At 44.4% G+C, this 19,462-nt stretch overlaps 1 protein-coding gene across 1 annotated transcript; it reads right to left on the bottom strand.

The window, feature by feature from the left end:
• Positions 1-15,089: 15,089 nt before the first annotated feature.
• LOC123044280 (ninja-family protein 2) lies at positions 15,090-17,515 on the bottom strand. The gene is made up of 2 exons (NM_001426744.1): positions 16,605-17,515; positions 15,090-15,876 (listed from the first exon to the last, which is right to left on the bottom strand). The coding sequence occupies exons 1-2, from the start codon at positions 17,104-17,106 to the stop codon at positions 15,428-15,430; spliced, it is 951 nt and encodes a 316-aa protein (NP_001413673.1). The 5' UTR covers positions 17,107-17,515; the 3' UTR covers positions 15,090-15,427.
• Between the last annotated feature and the right edge of the window lie 1,947 nt (positions 17,516-19,462).

The raw sequence follows: 19,462 nt of genomic DNA, 5'->3' as shown, positions 1-19,462 counted from the left end.
GGTTATGCTTTAGAGACGGCCGCATTCACGTTAAATAGGGCACCATCAAAATCCGTTGAGACGACGCCTTATGAACTGTGGTTTGGCAAGAAACCAAAGTTGTCGTTTCTTAAAGTTTGTGGCTGCGATGCTTATGTGAAAAGGCTTCAACCTGATAAGCTCGAACCCAAATAGGAGAAATGTGTCTTCATAGGATACCCAAAGGAAACTGTTGGGTACACCTTCTATCACAGATCCGAAGGCAAGACATTTGTTGCAAAGAATGGATCCTTTCTAGAGAAGGAGTTTCTCTCGAAAGAAGTGAGTGGGAGGAAAGTAGAACTTGATGAGGTAACTATACCTGCTCCTTTATTGGAAAATAGTTAATCACAGAAACCGGTTCCTGTGACGACTGCACCAATAAATGAGGAAGCTAATGATGATGATCATGAAACTTCAGAACAAGTTACTACTGAACCTCGTAGGTCTACCGGAGTAAGATCCGCACCAGAGTGGTACGGTAATCCTATTCTGGAAGTCATGTTACTTGACCATGGTGAACCTACGAACTATGAGGAAGCGATGATGAGCCCAGATTCCGCGAAATGGCTTGAAGCCATGAAATCTGAGATGGGATCCATGTATGAGAACAAAGTATGGACTTTGGTTGACTTGCCTGATGATCGGCAAGCCATCGAGAATAAATGGATCTTCAAGAAGAAGACTGACGCTGATGGTAATATAACTGTCTACAAAGCTCGACTTGTTGCAAAAGGTTTTCGACAAGTTCAAGGGGTTGACTACGATGAGACTTTCTCACCCGTAGCGATGCTTAAGTCTGTCCGAATCATGTTAGCAATTGCCGTATTTTATGATTATGAAATTTGGCAAATGGATGTCACAACTGCATTCCTGAATGGATTTCTGGAAGAACAGTTGTATATGATCCAGCCGGAAGGTTTTGTCGATCCAAAAGGTGCTAACAAAGTGTGCAAGCTCCAGTGATCCATTTATGGACTGGTGCAAGCATCTCGGAGTTGGAATAAACGCTTTGATAGTGTGATCAAAGCATATGGTTTTATACAGACTTTTGGAGAAGCCTGTATTTACAAGAAAGTGAGTGGGAGCTCTGTAGCATTTCTGATATTATATGTAGATGACATATTGTTAATTGGAAATGATATAGAATTTCTGGATAGCATAAAGGGATACTTGAATAAAAGTTTTTCGATAAAAGACCTCGGTGAAGCTGCTTACATATTGGGCATCAAGATCTATAGAGATAGATCAAGACGCTTGATTGGACTTTCACAAAGCACATATCTTGATAAAGTTTTGAAAAAGTTCAAAATGGATCAGGCAAAGAAAGGATTCTTGCCTGTATTACAAGGTGTGAAGTTGAGTCAGACTCAATGCCCGACCACTACAGAAGATAAAAAGAAAATGAAAGGAGTTCCCTATGCTTCAGCCATAGGCTCTATCATGTATGCAATGCTGTGTACCAGACCTGATGTGTGCCTTGCTATTAGTTTAGCAGGGAGGTACCAAAGTAATCCAGGAGTGGATCACTAGACAGCGGTCAAGAACATCCTGAAATACCTGAAAAGGCTCATTCATGGAGGTGACAAAGAGCTAGTCGTAAATGGTTACGTCGATGCAAGCTTTGACACTGATCCGGACGATTCTAAATTGCAAACCGGATATGTGTTTATATTAAACGGTGGAGCTGTCAGTTGGTGCAGTTCTAAACAAAGCGTCGTAGCGGGATCAACATGTGAAGCAGAGTACATAGCTGCTTCTGAAGCAGCAAATGAAGGAGTCTGGATGAAGGAGTTCATATCCGATCTAGGTGTCGTACCTAGTGCATTGGGTCCAATGGAAATCTTTCTGACAATACTGGTGCAATTGCCTTGGCAAAGGAATCCATATTTCACAAGAGAACCAAGCACATCAAGAGACGCTTCAATTCCATCCAGGATCAAGTCCAGGTGGGAGACATAGAGATCTGCAAGATACATACGGATCTGAATGTAGCAGACCCGTTGACTAAGCCTCTTCCACGAGCAAAACATGATCAACACCAAGATTCCATGGGTGTTCGAATCATTAGTGTGTAATCTAGATTATTGACTCTAGTGCAAGTGGGAGGCTAAAGGAAATATGCCCTAGAGGCAATAATAAAGTTATTATTTATTTCCTCATATCATGATAAATGTTTATTATTCATGCTAGAATTGTATTACCCGAAAACATAATACATGTGTGAATACATAGACAAACATAGTGTCACTAGTATGCCTCTACTTGACTAGCTCGTAAATCAAAGATGGTTAAGTTTCCTAACCATAGACATGAGTTGTCATTTGATTAACGAGATCACATCATTAGGAGAATGATGTGATTGACTTGACCCATTCCGTTAGCTTAGCACTTGATCATTTAGTATGTTGCTATTGCTTTCTTCATGACTTATACATGTTCCTATGACTATGAGATTATGTAACTCCCGTTTACCGGAGGAACACTTTGTGTGCTACCAAACGTCACAACGTAACTGGGTGATTATAAAGGTGCTCTACAGGTGTCTCCAAAGGTACTTGTTGAGTTGACGTATTTCGAGATTAGGATTTGTCACTCTGATTGTCGGAGAGGTATCTCTGGGCCCTCTCAGTAATGCACATCACTATAAGCCTTGCAAGCAATGTATCTAATGAGTTAGTTATGGAATGATGCATTACATAACGAGTAAAGAGACTTGCCGGCAATGATATTGAACTAGGTATTGAGATACCGTTGATCGAATCTCGGGCAAGTAACATACCGATGACAAAGGGAACAACGTATGTTGTTATGCGGTTTGACCGATAAAGATCTTCGTAGAATATGTAGGAGCCAATATGAACATCCAGGTTCCGCTATTGGTTATTGACCGGAAACAGTTCTAGGTCATGTATACATAGTTCTCGAACCCGTAGGGTCCGCACGCTTAAGGTTTCGTTGACAGTTTTATTATGAGTTTATGAGTTTTGATGTACTGAAGGTTGTTCGGAGTCCCGGATGTGATCACGGACATGACGAGGAGTCTCGAAATGGTCGAGATAAAGATCGATATATTGGACGACTATATTTGGACAGCAGAAATGTTCCGGGTGAGATTGGGACTATACCGGAGCTCCGGGAGGTTATCAGAACCCCCCGGTAGGTATATGGGCCTTATTGGGCCTTTGTGGAAAGGAGGGAGAAGGAGCAAAGGAGGGGGCGCCCCCCCCAAGCCCAATCCGAATTGGGAGGGAGGCCGCCCCCCCCCTTTCCTTCTTCCCTTCCCTCTCTTCCTTCCCTCTCCTACTCCTAATAGGAAAGGGGGGAGTCCTACTCCCGGTTGGGGTTGGACTCCCCCCTAGGGCGTGCCACCCCCTTGGCTGGCCCCCTCTCCTCCACTCCTTTATATACGGGGGAGGGGGCAACCCATAGAGACAACAATTCATCTCTTGATCTCTTAGCCGTGTGCGGTGCCCCCCTCCACCAAAGTCCTCGATATTATTATAGCAGTGCTTAGGCGAAGCCCTGCGACGGTAGAACATCAAGATCGTCACCACGTCGTCGTGCTGACGGAACTCTTCCCCGACACCCTGCTGGATCGGAGTCCGGGGATTGTCATCGAGCTGAACGTGTGCTAGAACTCGGAGGTGCCATAATTTCGGTGCTTGATCGGTCGGGCCGTGAAGACGTAGGACTACATCAACCGCGTTGTTCTAACGCTTCCGCTTTCGGTCTACGAGGGTACGTGGACAACACTCTCCCCTCTCGTTGCTATGCATCACCATGATCTTGCGTGTGCGTAGGATTTTTTTTGAAATTACTACGTTCCCTAACACGGGCCGCATTGTGTCCGGACCGAAGACATCATATGCCTTGGTGTACGCTCCAAGTCAAGATGAAGATCCGGTGTTCCATTCTATGTAAACCCTAGTACCTCCGGTGTCTATATAAACCAGTGGGCTTAGTCCGTAGAGGCTAGGAGAACAATCATCATCCTACTAGTTAGGGTTTAGTTCGTCTGATCTCGTGGTAGATCTACTCTGTAACCCCCTCATACTCAATCAATACAATCAAGAGTACATAGGATTTCACCTCCTAGAGAGGGCCCAAACCTAGGTAAACATCGTGTCCCTCGTTTACTGTTCCCCATCCATCCAAGGTCCAAAGTTCGGGACCCCCTACCCGAGATCCGCCAGTTTTGACATCGACATTGGTGCTTTCATTGAGAGTTCCGTTGTCGAATCACCAAAGGATCGATGGCTCGCCTGATCATCGGAGATGATATCAACTCTGGAGACATTTTCATCCCCGGCCAACTTTTTGCGTTCGGCAACATTGTTCTGTATGCCAATTCGACCGATCGTCTTGACCAGGTCGACAACTTTGCCCCCGAGCATCACATCAGGCTCGGTAATCTGGAGTACGTCACCGATGCTCGGGGCGGTCTGATCTTCACGGGCTTCTCTGCTCTGCCCGGGTCGCCCGACTATATGGGAGCCTCGGCCTGGTCATCGAATCGGCATGCAGTAGCAAGCAGCGGCCGACGCCACACGCAGGCGAGCGTGCATGAAGACGCAGTCGAAGGCGCGGCTTGGTCACTCGAGCACGGGGCAGGGGGCATCCAGGGGCTCCCGCAGCAGGCGTGGCCCAGGCGCGCACATGCGCTGGGCGCGGCCAAGGTGCGTAGGGCGATGCAGTGGGAGGCGAGCACGTGGGGGGAAGCAGAGCTCCGGGTGCGGGCGGAAGGATACGGGTGGCGGCACCAGCGCCAAACGGCGATGGATCCGATAGGAATAGAGGGGAATCGAACAAGGGCCTCACCGCTGATCTCTTAGGCGCGTCGGGGAAACCAGGGGCAGGCCGAAGGAGCAGCGCGGTGGCGAGGTAGTGGCGGTGGTTGATCTCGATGGCAACGACAAGGAGCTTCCCGGCTCGAGGTGGAGGGCGGAGTCGGCGTGGATGAGTGGGGTCGGGGTCCCGGGAACCATGGCGGGGCGGGGGAGCGATAGTGGCCACGGGATCGACGGCGGTGTGCCCAAGCAGTGTCGGTTGTGGCGGCCAGAGAGGAAGAACGCGTGAGGGGGATAGAGGAGCATCTAAGGTTCACAATAGGGGAGGGGGAGAGAGCGCCTTGTAGTTGACGAGGAGGGGTCGGATGGCTGCCGCGTGGCCATCCGCGGCCACGGACGTGCGCCCAGCGGCCACTGATACATCTCCAACGTATCTATAATTTTTGATTGCTCCATGCTACTTTATCTACTGTTTTGGACTATATTGGGCTTTATTTTCCACTTTTATATTATTTTTGGGACTAACCTATTAACCGGAGGCCCAGCCCAGAATTGCTGTTTTTTGCCTATTTCAGTGTTTCGAAGAAACGGAATATCAAACGGAGTCCAAACGGAGTAAAACCTTCGGGAATGTGATTTTCTCACCGAACGTGATCCAGGAGACTTGGACCCTACTCCAAGAAGTGCCAGAGGCGGTCACGAGGGTGGAGGGCGCGCCCCCTACCTCGTGGGCCCCCTGACGCTCCACCGACGTACTCCTTCCTCCTATATATACCTACGTATCCCCAAACGATCAGAACAGGAGCCAAAAACCTAATTCTACCGCCGCAACTATCTGTATCCATGAGATCCCATCTTGGGGCCTGTTCCGGAGCTCCGCCGGAGGGGGCATCCACCACGGAGGGCTTCTACATCAACACCATAGCCCCTCCGATGAAGTGTGAGTAGTTTACTTTAGACCTTCGGGTCCATAGCTAGTAGCTAGATGGCTTCTTCTCTCTTTTTGGATCTCAATACAATGTTCTCCCCCTCTCTTGTGGAGATCTATTCGATGTAATCTTCTTTTTGCGGTATGTTTGTTGGGACCGATGAATTATGGGTTTATGATCAAGTATTATCTATGGAAAATATTTGATTCTTCTCTGAATTCTTTGATGTATGATTGAGTTATCTTTGCAAGTCTCTTCGAATTATCCTTTTTGGTTTGGCCAACTAGATTGGTAGTTCTTGCAATGGGAGAAGTGTTTAGCTTTGGGTTCAATCTTGCGGTGTCCTTTCCCAATGACAGAAAGGGTTGCAAGGCACGTATTGTATTGTTGCCATCGAGGATAACAAGATGGGGTTTTTATCATATTGCATGAATTTATCCCTCTACATCATGTCATCTTGCTTAAGGCGTTACTCTATTTTTAACTTAATACTCTAGATGCATGCTGGATAGCGGTCAATGAGTGGAGTAATAGTAGTACATGCAGAATCGTTTTGATCTACTTGTCTTGGACGTGATGCCTATATACATAATCATTGCCTAGATATACTCATAACTATGCTCAATTCTGTCAATTGCTCAACAGTAATTTGTTCACCCACCGTAGAATATCTATGCTCTTGAGAGAAGCCACTAGTGAAACCTATGGCCCCCGGGTCTATTCTCATCATATCAATCTCTATCGCTTTATTTACTTGCTTTGTTTTTACTTTGCCTTTTACTTTTTACTTTGCATTTATCTATCAAAAATACCAAAAATACTATTTATCATCTCTATCAGATCTCACCCTCGTAAGTGACCGTGAAGGGATTGACAACCCCTAATCGCGTTGGTTGCGAGTAGCTATCATTTTGTGTAGGTACGAGGGACTTGTGTGTGGTCTCCTACTGGATTAATACCTTGGTTCTCAAAAACTGAGGGAATATACTTACGCTACTTTGCTGCATCATCCTCTCCTCTTCGGGGAAATCCAACGCAGTGCTCAAGAGGTAGCAAGAAGAATTTCTGGCGCCATTGCCGGGGAGGCTCATGCAAGCAAGTCAACCATACCAAGTACCCATCACAATCCCTATCTCTCGCATTACATTATTTGTCATTTGCCTCTCGTTTTCCTCTCCCCCACTTCACCCTTGCCGTTTTATTCGCCCTCTCTTTCCCAATCTCCTCCTCTCTTTCCCGTTTGCCTTTTTCTCGTTGCCTTTTTGTTTGCTCGTGTGTTAGTTTTCTTGCTTATCGCGATGGCTCTACCTAGATTTGGTGATCTTCACCTTAAAAGGTTAGAGGAGATCGAAAGCAATGTCAGAAAGTTTATGGTTTTACAATTTGAGCATAATAATTTCTTTAGAAATGAGCTTAAGGAACAAAAAAGTTTTATGAGTTATATGAATAAAGAACTCGATGATATGTCTAAAGAATTTGATGGTATAAGAGCCCAAATTGTTCGTCTTGAAAAGATGACCGCTGAAATATCGGATATGCAAGCTACCTTAGTCAATAAGATGGCTGCTAAACCGAATTCCTATGAAAATCAAGATGAAGATCTAAAAGTTATTGATGTGTCCCCCATTAAATCTTTGCTTTGCAATATGAATCTTGATGAATCTGAATATGATCTTCCTTTACCTAGAAGGCGTTCTAAGAATTCGGAGTTTCTAGATCTTGATGATGAATTTGATGAAAGTGGGATTGAAATAAATAAAAACTTAGATATTGCTAAACCCACTATTTTGGATCTCAAGGAATTTAATTATGAAAATTGCTCTTTGATTGGTTGTATTTCCTTGTTGCAATCCGTGCTAGATTCTCCTCATGCTTATAGTCAAAATAAGGCCTTTACCGAACACATTGTTGATGCCTTGATGCAATCTTATGAAGAAAAACTTGAGTTGAAAGTTTCTATCCCTAGAAAAATCTATGATGAGTGGGAACCTACTATTAAAATTAAAATTAAAGATTATGAGTTTCATGCTTTGTGTGATTTGGGTCCTAGTGTCTCTACTATTCCCGAAACTTTATGTGATTTGCTAGATTTCCGTGATTTTGATGATTGCTCTCTAAACTTGCATCTTGCGGATTCCACTATTAAAAAGCCTATGGGAAGAATTAATGATGTTCTTATTGTTGCAAATAGGAATTATGTGCCCGTAGATTTTATCGTTCTTGATATAGATTGCAATCCTTCATGTCCTATTATTCTTGGTAGACCTTTTCTTAGAACGATTGGTGCAATTATTGATATGAAGGAAGGGAATATTCGATTCCAATTTTCCTTAAATAAGGGCATGGAACACTTCCCTAGAAAGAAAATAAAATTACCATATGAATCTATCATGAGAGCTACTTATGGATTGCCTACCAAAGATGGCAATACCTAGATCTATCCTTGTTTTTATGCCTAGCTAGGGGCGTTAAATGATAGCGCTTGTTGGGAGGCAACCCAATTTTATTTTTGTGTTTTTGTGTTTGCTTCTGTTTAGGAATAAACAATCCATCTACCCTCTGTTTGGATGTGGTTTTATGTTTTAATTAGTGTTTGTGCCAAGTAGAACATATAGGATAACCTACAATGATAGTTGATTTGATTCTGCTGAAAAACAGAAACTTTGCACGCACAAATATAATTTTGTTAAATCACAGGAACGTGCTTTTGCGTTGATTCTTTTTTATGCTGTTCAATAAACAAATTGTCCAGGACTTCCTATTTTGGTAGAAGTTTTAGAGTTCCAGAAGTTTGCGTTAGTTACAGATTGCTACAGACTGTTCTGTTTTTGACAGATTCTATTTTACGTGTGTTGTTTGCTTATTTTGATGAATCTATGGCTAGTAAAATAGTTTATAATCCATAGAGAAGTTTGAATACAGTAGGTATAACACCAATATAAATAAATAATGAGTTCATTACAGTACCTTGAAGTAGTCTTTTGTTTTCTTTCTCTAACGGAGCTCACGAGATTTCTGTTGAGTTTTGTGTTGTGAAGTTTTCAAGTTTTGGGTGAATTCTTTTGATGGATTATCGAACAAGGAGTGGAAAGAGCCTAAGCTTGGGGATGCCCATGGAACCCCCAAGATAATCCAAGGACACCAAAAATTCAAAGCTTGGGGATGCCCCGGAAGGCATCCCCTCTTTCGTCCACTTCCATCGGTAATTTACTTGGAGCTATATTTTTATTCACCACATGATATGTGTTTTGCTTGGAGCGTCTTGTATTATTTGCGTCTTTGCTTGTTAGTTTACCACAATCATCCTTGCTGTACACACCTTTTGAGAGAGCCATATATGAATTGGAATTTGTTAGAATACTCTATGTGCTTCACTTATATCTTTTGAGCTTGATAGTTTTGCTCATAGTGCTTCACTTATATCTTTTGAGCGTGATAATTTTTTCTCTAGTACTTCACTTATATCTTTTAGAGCACGGTGGTGGATTTGTTTTAAAGAAACTATTGGTCTCTCATGCTTCACTTAGATTATTTTGAGAGTCGTTAATAGCATTGTAATTCGCTTAATGTTAATATACTTGGTGTTCAAGATATGTGAAACTTTCTTTTGAGTGCGTTGAATACTGAGATAAGTTTGATGCTTGATAATTGTTTTGAAATATGAAGATGGTGATATTAGAGTCATGCTAGCTAAGTAGTTGTGAATTCAAAGAATACTTGTGTTGAAGTTTGTGATTCCCATAGTATGCACGTATGGTGAACCGTTATGTGATGAACTCGGAGCATGATTTATTTATTGATTGTCTTCCTTATGAGTGGCGGTCGGGGACGAGCGATGGTCTTTTCCTACCAATCTATCCCCCTAGGAGCATGCGCGTAATACTTTGCTTTGATAACTTCTAGATTTTTGCAACAAGTATATGAGTTCTTTATGACTAATGTTGAGTCCATGGATTATACGCACTTTTTCCCATCCTTCCACCTTTGCTAGCCTCTCTAATACCGTGCACTTTTCGCCGGTATCATACACCCACCATATACCTTCCTCAAAACAGCCACCATACCTACCTATTATGGCATTTCCATAGCCATTCCGAGATATATTGCCATGCAACTTTCCATCGTTCCGTTTATTATGACACGCTCCATCATTGTCATATTGCTAGCATGATCATATAGTTGACATTGTATTTGTGGCAAAGCCACCGTTCATAATTCTTTCATACATGTCACTCATGATTCATTGCATATCCCGGTACACCGCCGGAGGCATTCATATGGAGTCATACTTTGTTCTAACTATCGAGTTGTAATTGTTGAGTTGTAAGAAAAATAAAAGTGTGATGATCATCATTATTAGAGCATTGTCCCAAGTGAGGAAAGGATGATGGAGACTATGATTCCCCCATAAGTCGGGATGAGACTCCGGACAAAAATAAAATAAAATAAAAAAGAGGCCATAAAAAAAAGAGAAAGGCCCAAATAATAATAAAAAAATGAGAGAAAAAGAGAGAAGGGACAATGCTACTATCCTTTGGCCACACTTGTGCTTCAAAGTAGCACCAAGATCTTCATGATAGAGAGTCTCTCATTTTGTCACTTTCATATACTAGTGGGAATTTTTCATTATAGAACTTGGCTTGTATATTCCAATGATGGGCTTCCTCAAAATGCCCTAGGTCTTCGTGAGCAAGCAAGTTGGATGCACACCCACTTAGTTTCTTTTGTAGAGCTTTCATATACTTATAGCTCTAGTGCATCCGTTGCATGGCAATCCCTACTCACTCACATTGATATCTATTGATGGGCATCTTCATAGCCCGTTGATATGCCTAGTTGATGTGAGACTATCTTCCCTCTTTTTGTCTTCTCCACAACCACCCTTCTATTCCACCTATAAGTGCTATATCCATGGCTCACGCTCATGTATTGCGTGAAGATTGAAAAAGTTTCGAGAATGTCATAAGTATGAAATAATTGTTGGCTTGTCATCGGGGTTGTGCATGATTTAAATATTTTGTGTGGGGAAGATGGAACATAGCCAGACTATATGATTTTGTAGGGATAACTTTCTTTGGCCATGTTATTTTGACAAGACATGATTGCTTTGATTAGTATGCTTGAAGTATTATTATTTTTATGTCAATACGAACTTTTGTCTTGAATCTTTTGGATCTGAATATTCATATCACAATTAAGAAGATTTACATTGAAATTATGTCAAAGTATCACTCCGCATCAAAAATTCTTTTTTATCATTTACCTACTCGAGGACGAGCAGGAATTAAGCTTGGGGATGTCTGATACGTCTCCAACGTATCTATAATTTTTGATTGCTCCATGCTACTTTATCTACTGTTTTGGACTATATTGGGCTTTATTTTCCACTTTTATATTATTTTTGGGACTAACCTATTAACCGGAGGCCCAACCCAGAATTGTTGTTTTTTGCCTATTTTAGTGTTTCGAAGAAACGGAATATCAAACGGAGTCCAAATGGAATAAAACCTTCGGGAACGTGATTTTCTCACCGAACGTGATCCTGAAGACTTGGACCCTACTCCAAGAAGTGCCAGAGGCGGTCACGAGGGTGGAGGGCGCGCCCCCTACCTCGTGGGCCCCCTGACACTCCACCGACGTACTCCTTCCTCCTATATATACCTACGTATCCCCAAACGATCAGAACAGGAGCCAAAAACCTAATTCTACCACCGCAACCTTCTGTATCCACGAGATCCCATCTTGGGGCCTGTTCCGGAGCTCCACCGGAGGGGGCATCCACCACGGAGGGCTTCTACATCAACACCATAGCCCCTCCGATGAAGTGTGAGTAGTTTACTTCAGACCTTCGGGTCCATAGCTAGTAGCTAGATGGCTTCTTCTCTCTTTTCGGATCTCAATACAATGTTCTCCCCCTCTCTTGTGGAGATCTATTCGATGTAATCTTCTTTTTGCGGTGTGTTTGTTGAGACCGATGAATTGTGGGTTTATGATCCAATATTATCTATGGAAAATATTTGATTCTCTCTGAATTCTTTTATGTATGATTGAGTTATCTTTGCAAGTCTCTTCGAATTATCCTTTTTTGGTTTGGCCAACTAGATTGGTAGTTCTTGCAATGGGAGAAGTGTTTAGCTTTGGGTTCAATCTTGCGGTGTCCTTACCCAGTGACAGAAAGGGTTGCAAGGCACGTATTGTATTGTTGCCATCGAGGATAACAAGATGGGGTTTTTATCATATTGCATGAATTTATCCCTCTACATCATGTCATCTTGCTTAAGGCGTTACTCTGTTTTTAACTTAATACTCTAGATGCATGCTGGATAGTGGTTGATGAGTGGAGTAATAGTAGTAGATGCAGAATCGTTTTGATCTACTTGTCTTGGACGTGATGCCTATATACATGATCATTGCCTAGATATACTCATAACTATGCTCAATTCTGTCAATTGTTCAACAGTAATTTGTTCACCCACCGTAGAATATCTATGCTCTTGAGAGAAGCCACTAGTGAAACCTATGGCCCCCGGGTCTATTCTCATCATATCAATCTCTATCGCTTTATTTACTTGCTTTGTTTTTACTTTGCCTTTTACTTTTTTACTTTGCATCTATCTATCAAAAATACCAAAAATATTATTTATCATCTCTATCAGATCTCACTCTCGTAAGTGATTGTGAAGGGATTGACAACCCCTAATCGCGTTGGTTGCGAGTAGCTATCATTTTGTGTAGGTACGAGGGACTTATGTGTGGTCTCCTACTGGATTGATACCTTGGTTCTCAAAAACTAAGGAAAATACTTACGCTACTTTGCTGCATCATCCTCTCCTCTTCGGGGAAATCCAACGCAGTGCTCAAGAGGTAGCAGCCACCCAGTCCCCTGTGAACATAGATAGAAGACAACAGAGGTAGTGGTGGGCTGGGATAAATGGGCCAGGCATTGTGGCCACTTATGACTTAGTGGCCCAATAGTTTTAGGACCTTTTCCATTTTCATTTCCTGTTTTTGTAGTTTCCCTCTGTTTTGTATTTTCTCTATCTATCAAAATGATTTAAGTTTCAACTCAAACTTTGTACATAATTACTTTGTAACCTACTAGAGTTGCACAAAAAGTTCCAGGCCATTTGAAAATGTTTAATTATTTTTTTATTCTAAAAAGGCCAAAATATTTACTAATGGACCACTTTATAAATCCTTAGGGATTAATTGGTGGTTCAAAAATTGTTGGGTTCAACATGACAATAATTAGGGGGTTTATAGAATATTGTGAACATTTTAGTTTTGCAGTTTGAAGAAATATTAATTTTGACTTTATTTTAAATTTTGAATTTGAACTTAGTTTGGATCAAAGTGAGGTTTAGCAAACTTTTTGCGATGACATGGCACCATTAGTGTGTAATTATTGTAGCTAGATTCTCGGTGTGTTATAGTCTCGTGTCGATGCCTACCTGACGCCCTCCCCATCGCCCAATCTTCCCAGGCGCTCCACACCACGCCGATTTCCTCACGGGTCCATGACGCATGGGCTGCGGGGGCGCTCGGGCCAAATTTCTGCGGTATTTTCTCTATGGATGTTGTGGAGACGTTTCTGAGAACTTAGTCATTCTAATGCCTATGTTATCTTTACCCTCGTATGCACAACTACTTAGATTTACCTTTGTTTTTCTAGTTGTTTCTATACATTATCTGCTCGTCCACTTTTTGCCTACTCTCTATTATGTTTAGTAATTGTTCTGCATACACTGTTCTACTTCTCAAAACTTGCTTTTTCAATGTATTTGTTGAATCTCCGATTCAAACCCCTTTTGGTCGATATCTGATCCAACTATAAGCTTACTGTAGGATTAGAAATTGACTCGAGGGGGGATAAGTAGAAGATTTTAAAAATTCTTCGAAAGAAATGAATTCTCTCGAAGAAGCACAACGGAATAATTACTCTAAGGTAGAAACAATGCAGAGATTAAATTACAGCATTAACAAACTTAGTGAGAAAACTAGGTAGAACTACAGAGATAAAACTATCATTAGTGATGATAGAGACATATTTTACTAGAGTAAAATGCAACTAGCAAACATACAAGCATACAGGAGTTGCAAGATATAACTCTAGAGTAAACATGATGAACATCGTAGAGATGAATGCATATCAGTTGCGAAGAACTGAACACCGAGGGGAAACTCGAGGCAAAGGAAAATGCAAAGAGAGGAAAAATACTAAAAGTAATGCAAGTAGAGATGAAATCAGTGGCGCTCAATGGCGACAAGTGATTTGTTCGACCAGTTCACACTTATGCCAAAGTGCTACTTCTGGTTAGAGGGACTTGTGATTCAAATCCGATGCAAGTTGATTCAACCGTTAGTGATTTTTTCTCTAAGTCCCGAAGAACTTCGTCTCGGACTCGGAGAAAAATCACTTATCATGAAGAGATTTCTCTTGTCTTCACTCGAAGAAATAGATTTATGATTGAGCACACATCGAAGACCTAAATCTCAACTACATTTGACACCCCACCCCCCCACCCCGGCGCGAATAGTATGGTTTGCCCTCTCACTAAATTCACTAAATAGAGAAAAATGAAACTAGAAAACAACTTTGTATTCACAATGACTTTATTCTTCTCGCACAAGTCAATTGTTCCTCTTACGACTCAACGAAACAATTGCTCTTCGATTCCATTTTAGGGGTCATCTCCCACACGAATAACAATCTCCTCCATAACTCCAGCACACTTCTCTTAACTCCTCGGGGACTTACTTCTTGTATATGCTGGCAAACACATTAGTCCCTCAAGGGAAACCCACTCCGCCCCTCTTCGGTCGAGGACAAGAAAGGAAAGGGAGCGATGGAGGAGCATAAGAAGAGAGAGCACAGAGCAAATGACAGATTGCTACGACTGTGCATTTTTTCCTTGCAAAGCACAACATAAATTCATGAAAACTCTTCGTTACCGTTTACCAGTTATACCAATTTGGTCAAGATCCCCAAAACGCGGTAGATTACAAGGAGTTTGTTTGTGAAGACATGAGGAAGGGGGGAAGGGAGCATAGGCGAACGGATCCAAGCCATGCAATGGTTCAAGTAGGAAGGAATCGACATATGAGCCACCACAATTCTCATTGGTGCCTCCTCATGATGGCCATCATCATGGTCTAAATGAAGAGGGAAAGAGAGGAACAGGGGTGGATCTAGGTCCAAGTTCTTGAAAAGAAGTCATCGAATAGAGAAATATTGGAGACGAAGATGACGACGCCCACAACATATTTCTACTACTGTGCATTTTTGTTCCTTGCAAACCACAACATATTCATGAAAACTCTTCGTTACCACTTACCAACCAATTACACAATCTGATTGTACGGTGTTGGAGTTGATACGCGTTTAGAGTAAGGGGTAACTGAACAGGGCAAAATCGACTTCTCCTAAACCTTACACATTTACAGTTACTGCAAGGCCACGCGTATCGACTGAAGCAGCATATCCATTGTGGACACTGTGAAGCTGATAATTCTCTCAAATTAGTTCACCCCCTTAACTTACAGTAAACACCTCAGGCAGGCCCTGCATTCCTCTCCACTCAATGGAGAGGCAGGGCGCTAAACATAATACACTGTAATGATAGCTAAAAATTCAGAGTAAAAAAGGAAAGAGAGGAAAAGAACATCTCTCCCCCTAGGTACATTCCGACATTACAAGAAGACCGACGGCGCGGGGTTGACGACGATGTGCCTGAGCGGGTTCGTGACGTCGCCGCCGCCAGCGTGCTTCACGAACTCCGCCGGCGTGAGGAAGTTGCCATGGCAGACGCACACTATCCTCACCTCCTCCCCTTTCCTGTACTTGTAGAGGAAGCCGTCGATCTTCTTGCCGTTGGGGCCGTCCACCTTGGACGAGACCATCGGCATGTCCTCCATCATGCTCTTCCGCAGGTCGCCGGTGCTAGTCGTGCGCATCGTCAGCGACCGGAGGGTCCGCAACGGCGGTTGCTCCTTGACGATGCCGTTCGGCAGCTTCCCGGCCGGAGATGGTGCCGGCGGCGGGAGGGACTTGTTCTGGTTGCTGGCATTGTTATTATTATTATTATCAGAAGATATCTCCATGCTCGATGTGCTCTTCGCCTCAGCGCCATCAGCACTACCTGCACCAATGCAGGGGAGAAGATGTCACATTTTCATATTCCAACATGTCAATAAAGATTCATATCCCAATGTGTTCTTTTCCGTTTACTAATCGTCAGTGCTTTCCAGTTTTCAGGTAGACAATTCAAATCATATACTTATATTTAGTAGTAGCTGCTCGGATAATGATTAGCCTGAATAATCATACCCTGACGCTACGTAACTGTTAGTAGTGACTAAAAGCTTAGAAACTGCTTAGACACATGCCGTAGAAGGCATCTCTTGAGACCCTAGGAGCAACAGCACGGCTCGAAATAATCCCAGAAATGACATCACCCAAAACAAACGCCCCGAAAAGAACACAACAAATCCCATGCGTACGTAGAAGTATCATCAGGTTGTGCAGAAAAGAATTCCCCATTTCTAATGAATTTGGCGAAAAAGAAAAGCATCGGCTCAGCTAGCGTTCTAACGAATCGATCCCAGTAAATCACAAGACCAAAGCAAGATCCATGGCAAAGAACACTCGACTTGCTAGATCCCCCCTCTGCCCATGCATCTCCTACCAAAAGAACCACGGTAAGCTCGGCATGACACCGACCTGCATGGATCGCCGAGAGCTTGGCAACCAGAACAGGCAGCTGAATGAATAATTCAAGCAAGGGAACGCAATAGAACAGTGGGAATTGCAAGCTTATTGTAGCAAACAGTTCGAGTGGTAGGGAAGCTGATGAAAGCATGTGTATACCTTGCTCCGGCATGCTTGAGGAGGTGTTCCCCTGGTCGACGACGGAGCGGCGGAGCTGGAACGCGCTGGGGTAGAGCGGCTCCTGGGCGTCGTCCCGGCTGCTGCTGCCGCCGGACTTGCCGGAGTTCATGGAGGTGCGGCGCTCGAGGCGCTTGCGCTTGGCCTGGAGGCGCTTGAGGCTCTGCATCTCGCGGCGGCGCCACCGCTCCTCCTCCGTCTCGGTGGGGAGCGAGCTGGTGCGCATCAGCGGCGCCGGCGGGGGCGTGGCGGCGGCGAGGTCGTCGCTGGTGCCCGGGAGCGAGTACATGGCGGCGAGGGAGGAGGAGCGCACCAGCCGCGGCTTCTTGGCGTCCCGGCCGGAGTTGGCGCCGAAGCAGCCGCCCAGGGACAGGCCCAGGCTGAGCTCGACCACCTCGTCGGGCTCGCCGGCGCCGCCCCCCGCCTTGTCCGACGACGAGCCCTTCTCGCCGCCGAACCTGCCCAAGAAGTCCCTCGACGCCATGTCCGTCCGGCAGAGAGAGAGAGAGCAAGCAATTCCCCGCCGCGAAGCAGACGCCAATCCCTCCTCCCCCCAACCTCCAAGGACGGCCAAATTCTCAGGAAGACCTCGCCATTGCCGCGAATCCGTCCCGCGCCGGGCAATTCTCGGTCTCCAAACCCAGAGGGAAGAACATCACAGCGCCCAGGGAGGAACGAACAATCGACGAGCGCCGGGGAAGCAGAGCCAGCAGAATCGGCGGCAATCAGATCCCTGCGCGCGGCGTGTGGGATCCTCGAGCGAGAGGGGAGGGAGGGAGAGGGGGGATGGGAATGGAGAGGAGAGGAGAAGAGAAGGAGGCCTGCGTGCGTGTCGCTCTAATCTCCTTCGTTGTTAGACTGCTCCCTCCATTAAACCGAAATTGTTTGGAAATGGGAACAGGGGGGAGCTAGTTGGATGGGACTACGAGCGCATGGAGGCCGGCCACGTGTCGGACAGCGGGTACACGTGTTGGATCCCGACAAGCCGAGCCGGCATCGGGCGGCGCGCGGCTCGGCGCGGCTCGGCTCGGTTGGGACCGCGGTTGGTAATGGGAGTACTTGGGGAAGTGTGACGTGTCGAGGCCGCGTAGGGGCGTCTGCCTGACACGTTTCGGGCTTCCGGTTCAGGGCACGGCTCCCCGTGCGGTGTCCCTCCATACTATACTTCTACTAGTATCTTTTTCTATGTCCTACTATTTGTATGATTGTATCTATACGCACCTCCGGTAAATATTGCTGGGTATAAATAATCCTTGCACGCATCAGAAAGGCTTAAACGGCACATTCGTGTACCCTTTACTCAAAAGTGTAGAAAACTAAGAGTTTTTTCCAAAATGGTCAAAGATCACATATTAAATCAAATCAGCATTTACAAAAATATCATTTACGAGCATGAGAAATTACAGTTAAGTCCTTACAAAAATCAGCACCGTTTTCTTAATGTGCCTGTTGAAGACGTGCCGTGAGCAAAGCTCATTGCGGTCTTTGGGCCTCCATCGCAACATTGTTGAAACCGGGGAGCTTGCAGAAGTGATGGTTAAAGCCTGCTTTGATTGATAGGATAGGAATAGTATAGGAATATGAAAATCATAGGATGTGAGATGGCATGCATCTCAATTCCTAAAGAGAAAGACATGTCATTTGATGCATAAGATAGGAATTTTTTCATTAAGTCTAGGCTAATGTTTTTTTCCTTTGAAATGTGAAGGATTGAATCATATCCTACACAGGAATATGAATCCATTCTTACAAACCATAAGGCTTCAAAGGGATTTTTCCTATGAAGTTTCTATCCTTTACAGTTCCAACAAAATTCCTATGAACCAAAGAAGGCCTAAAAAGTTGCCGATTTAGACCAGCAAGCGTCGTGGTTGCAAACTGGAAAGGTCGTCACCCTGAAGAAGCTAAAACAACGCGAGCTAGAAGATAATCACAACTCCGACCAAACAAAAGAGGGGCATACAAACCTCACAAGTCCTTGGATAGAGTAATATTTGCATTAGGCTTCATCGAACGGAGACGGAACTAAAGAACAAAAACATGCCAAACAACATCCCCTCCTCAGTCATCGAAAATGCTAATAACAACACGATGAGTATTCGATGATTCACGCCATCATCTGACTTGTCGACGCCACACCAAGAAAGGGCATCACATGGGGAAATCCAGGAAGAATTATCCCACTTCGCCGCTGCTGTGTCAAAACTGGCGGATCTCGGGGTAGGGGGTCCCGAGCTGTGGATCTGGGATCGATGAGGAACAGGAGACAAGGGACACGAGGTTTTACCCAGGTTCGGACCCTCTCTAAGAGGTAAAACCCTACTCCTGCTTGACTATATTGATGAGTATGATTACAGGGTCGATCTACCTCGAGGTTAGGCTAGCTAAACCCTAGATGGGAAAGGTAATGAATGAAGCTCTAGCCCTAAAGACTAAAAACCCTTGGTTTATATAGGCACCGAGAGGGTTAGGATTACATGAAGTCGGTTTACAATGAAGGAAATATCATGCAGGCCTTGACTTGGAGGGCACACCATGGCCTCAAAGATCTTCGGCCGAAGCTTCGCTACGGCCAACCAGTTTCGCTCGTAAATCATGGACGGATGCCCTGAGGACCCCATAGTCCATGACTCCATCAATAGCCCCCGAACTAGCCTCCAACGCTGGGGATTGTCTTCCGGTATCTCCATATCTTTAGCTTGCGGGGCGAGTTCTTTCGTCGCTTTATACAATTCGAAGCCTTGCTCTCGTGCCAAACACTCTCCGGCATCCAGGCCGGTGTTGGGAATTCACTGACCAACGCGACCCGCATTGATCACATGCTTGGGCCCGGACAGTTT

This window comes from Triticum aestivum, chromosome 2B, assembly GCF_018294505.1.
Source record: "Triticum aestivum cultivar Chinese Spring chromosome 2B, IWGSC CS RefSeq v2.1, whole genome shotgun sequence".
NCBI classification, from domain to species: Eukaryota; Viridiplantae; Streptophyta; class Magnoliopsida; order Poales; family Poaceae; genus Triticum; species Triticum aestivum.
This window is presented reverse-complemented; position numbering and strand designations above follow the sequence as displayed.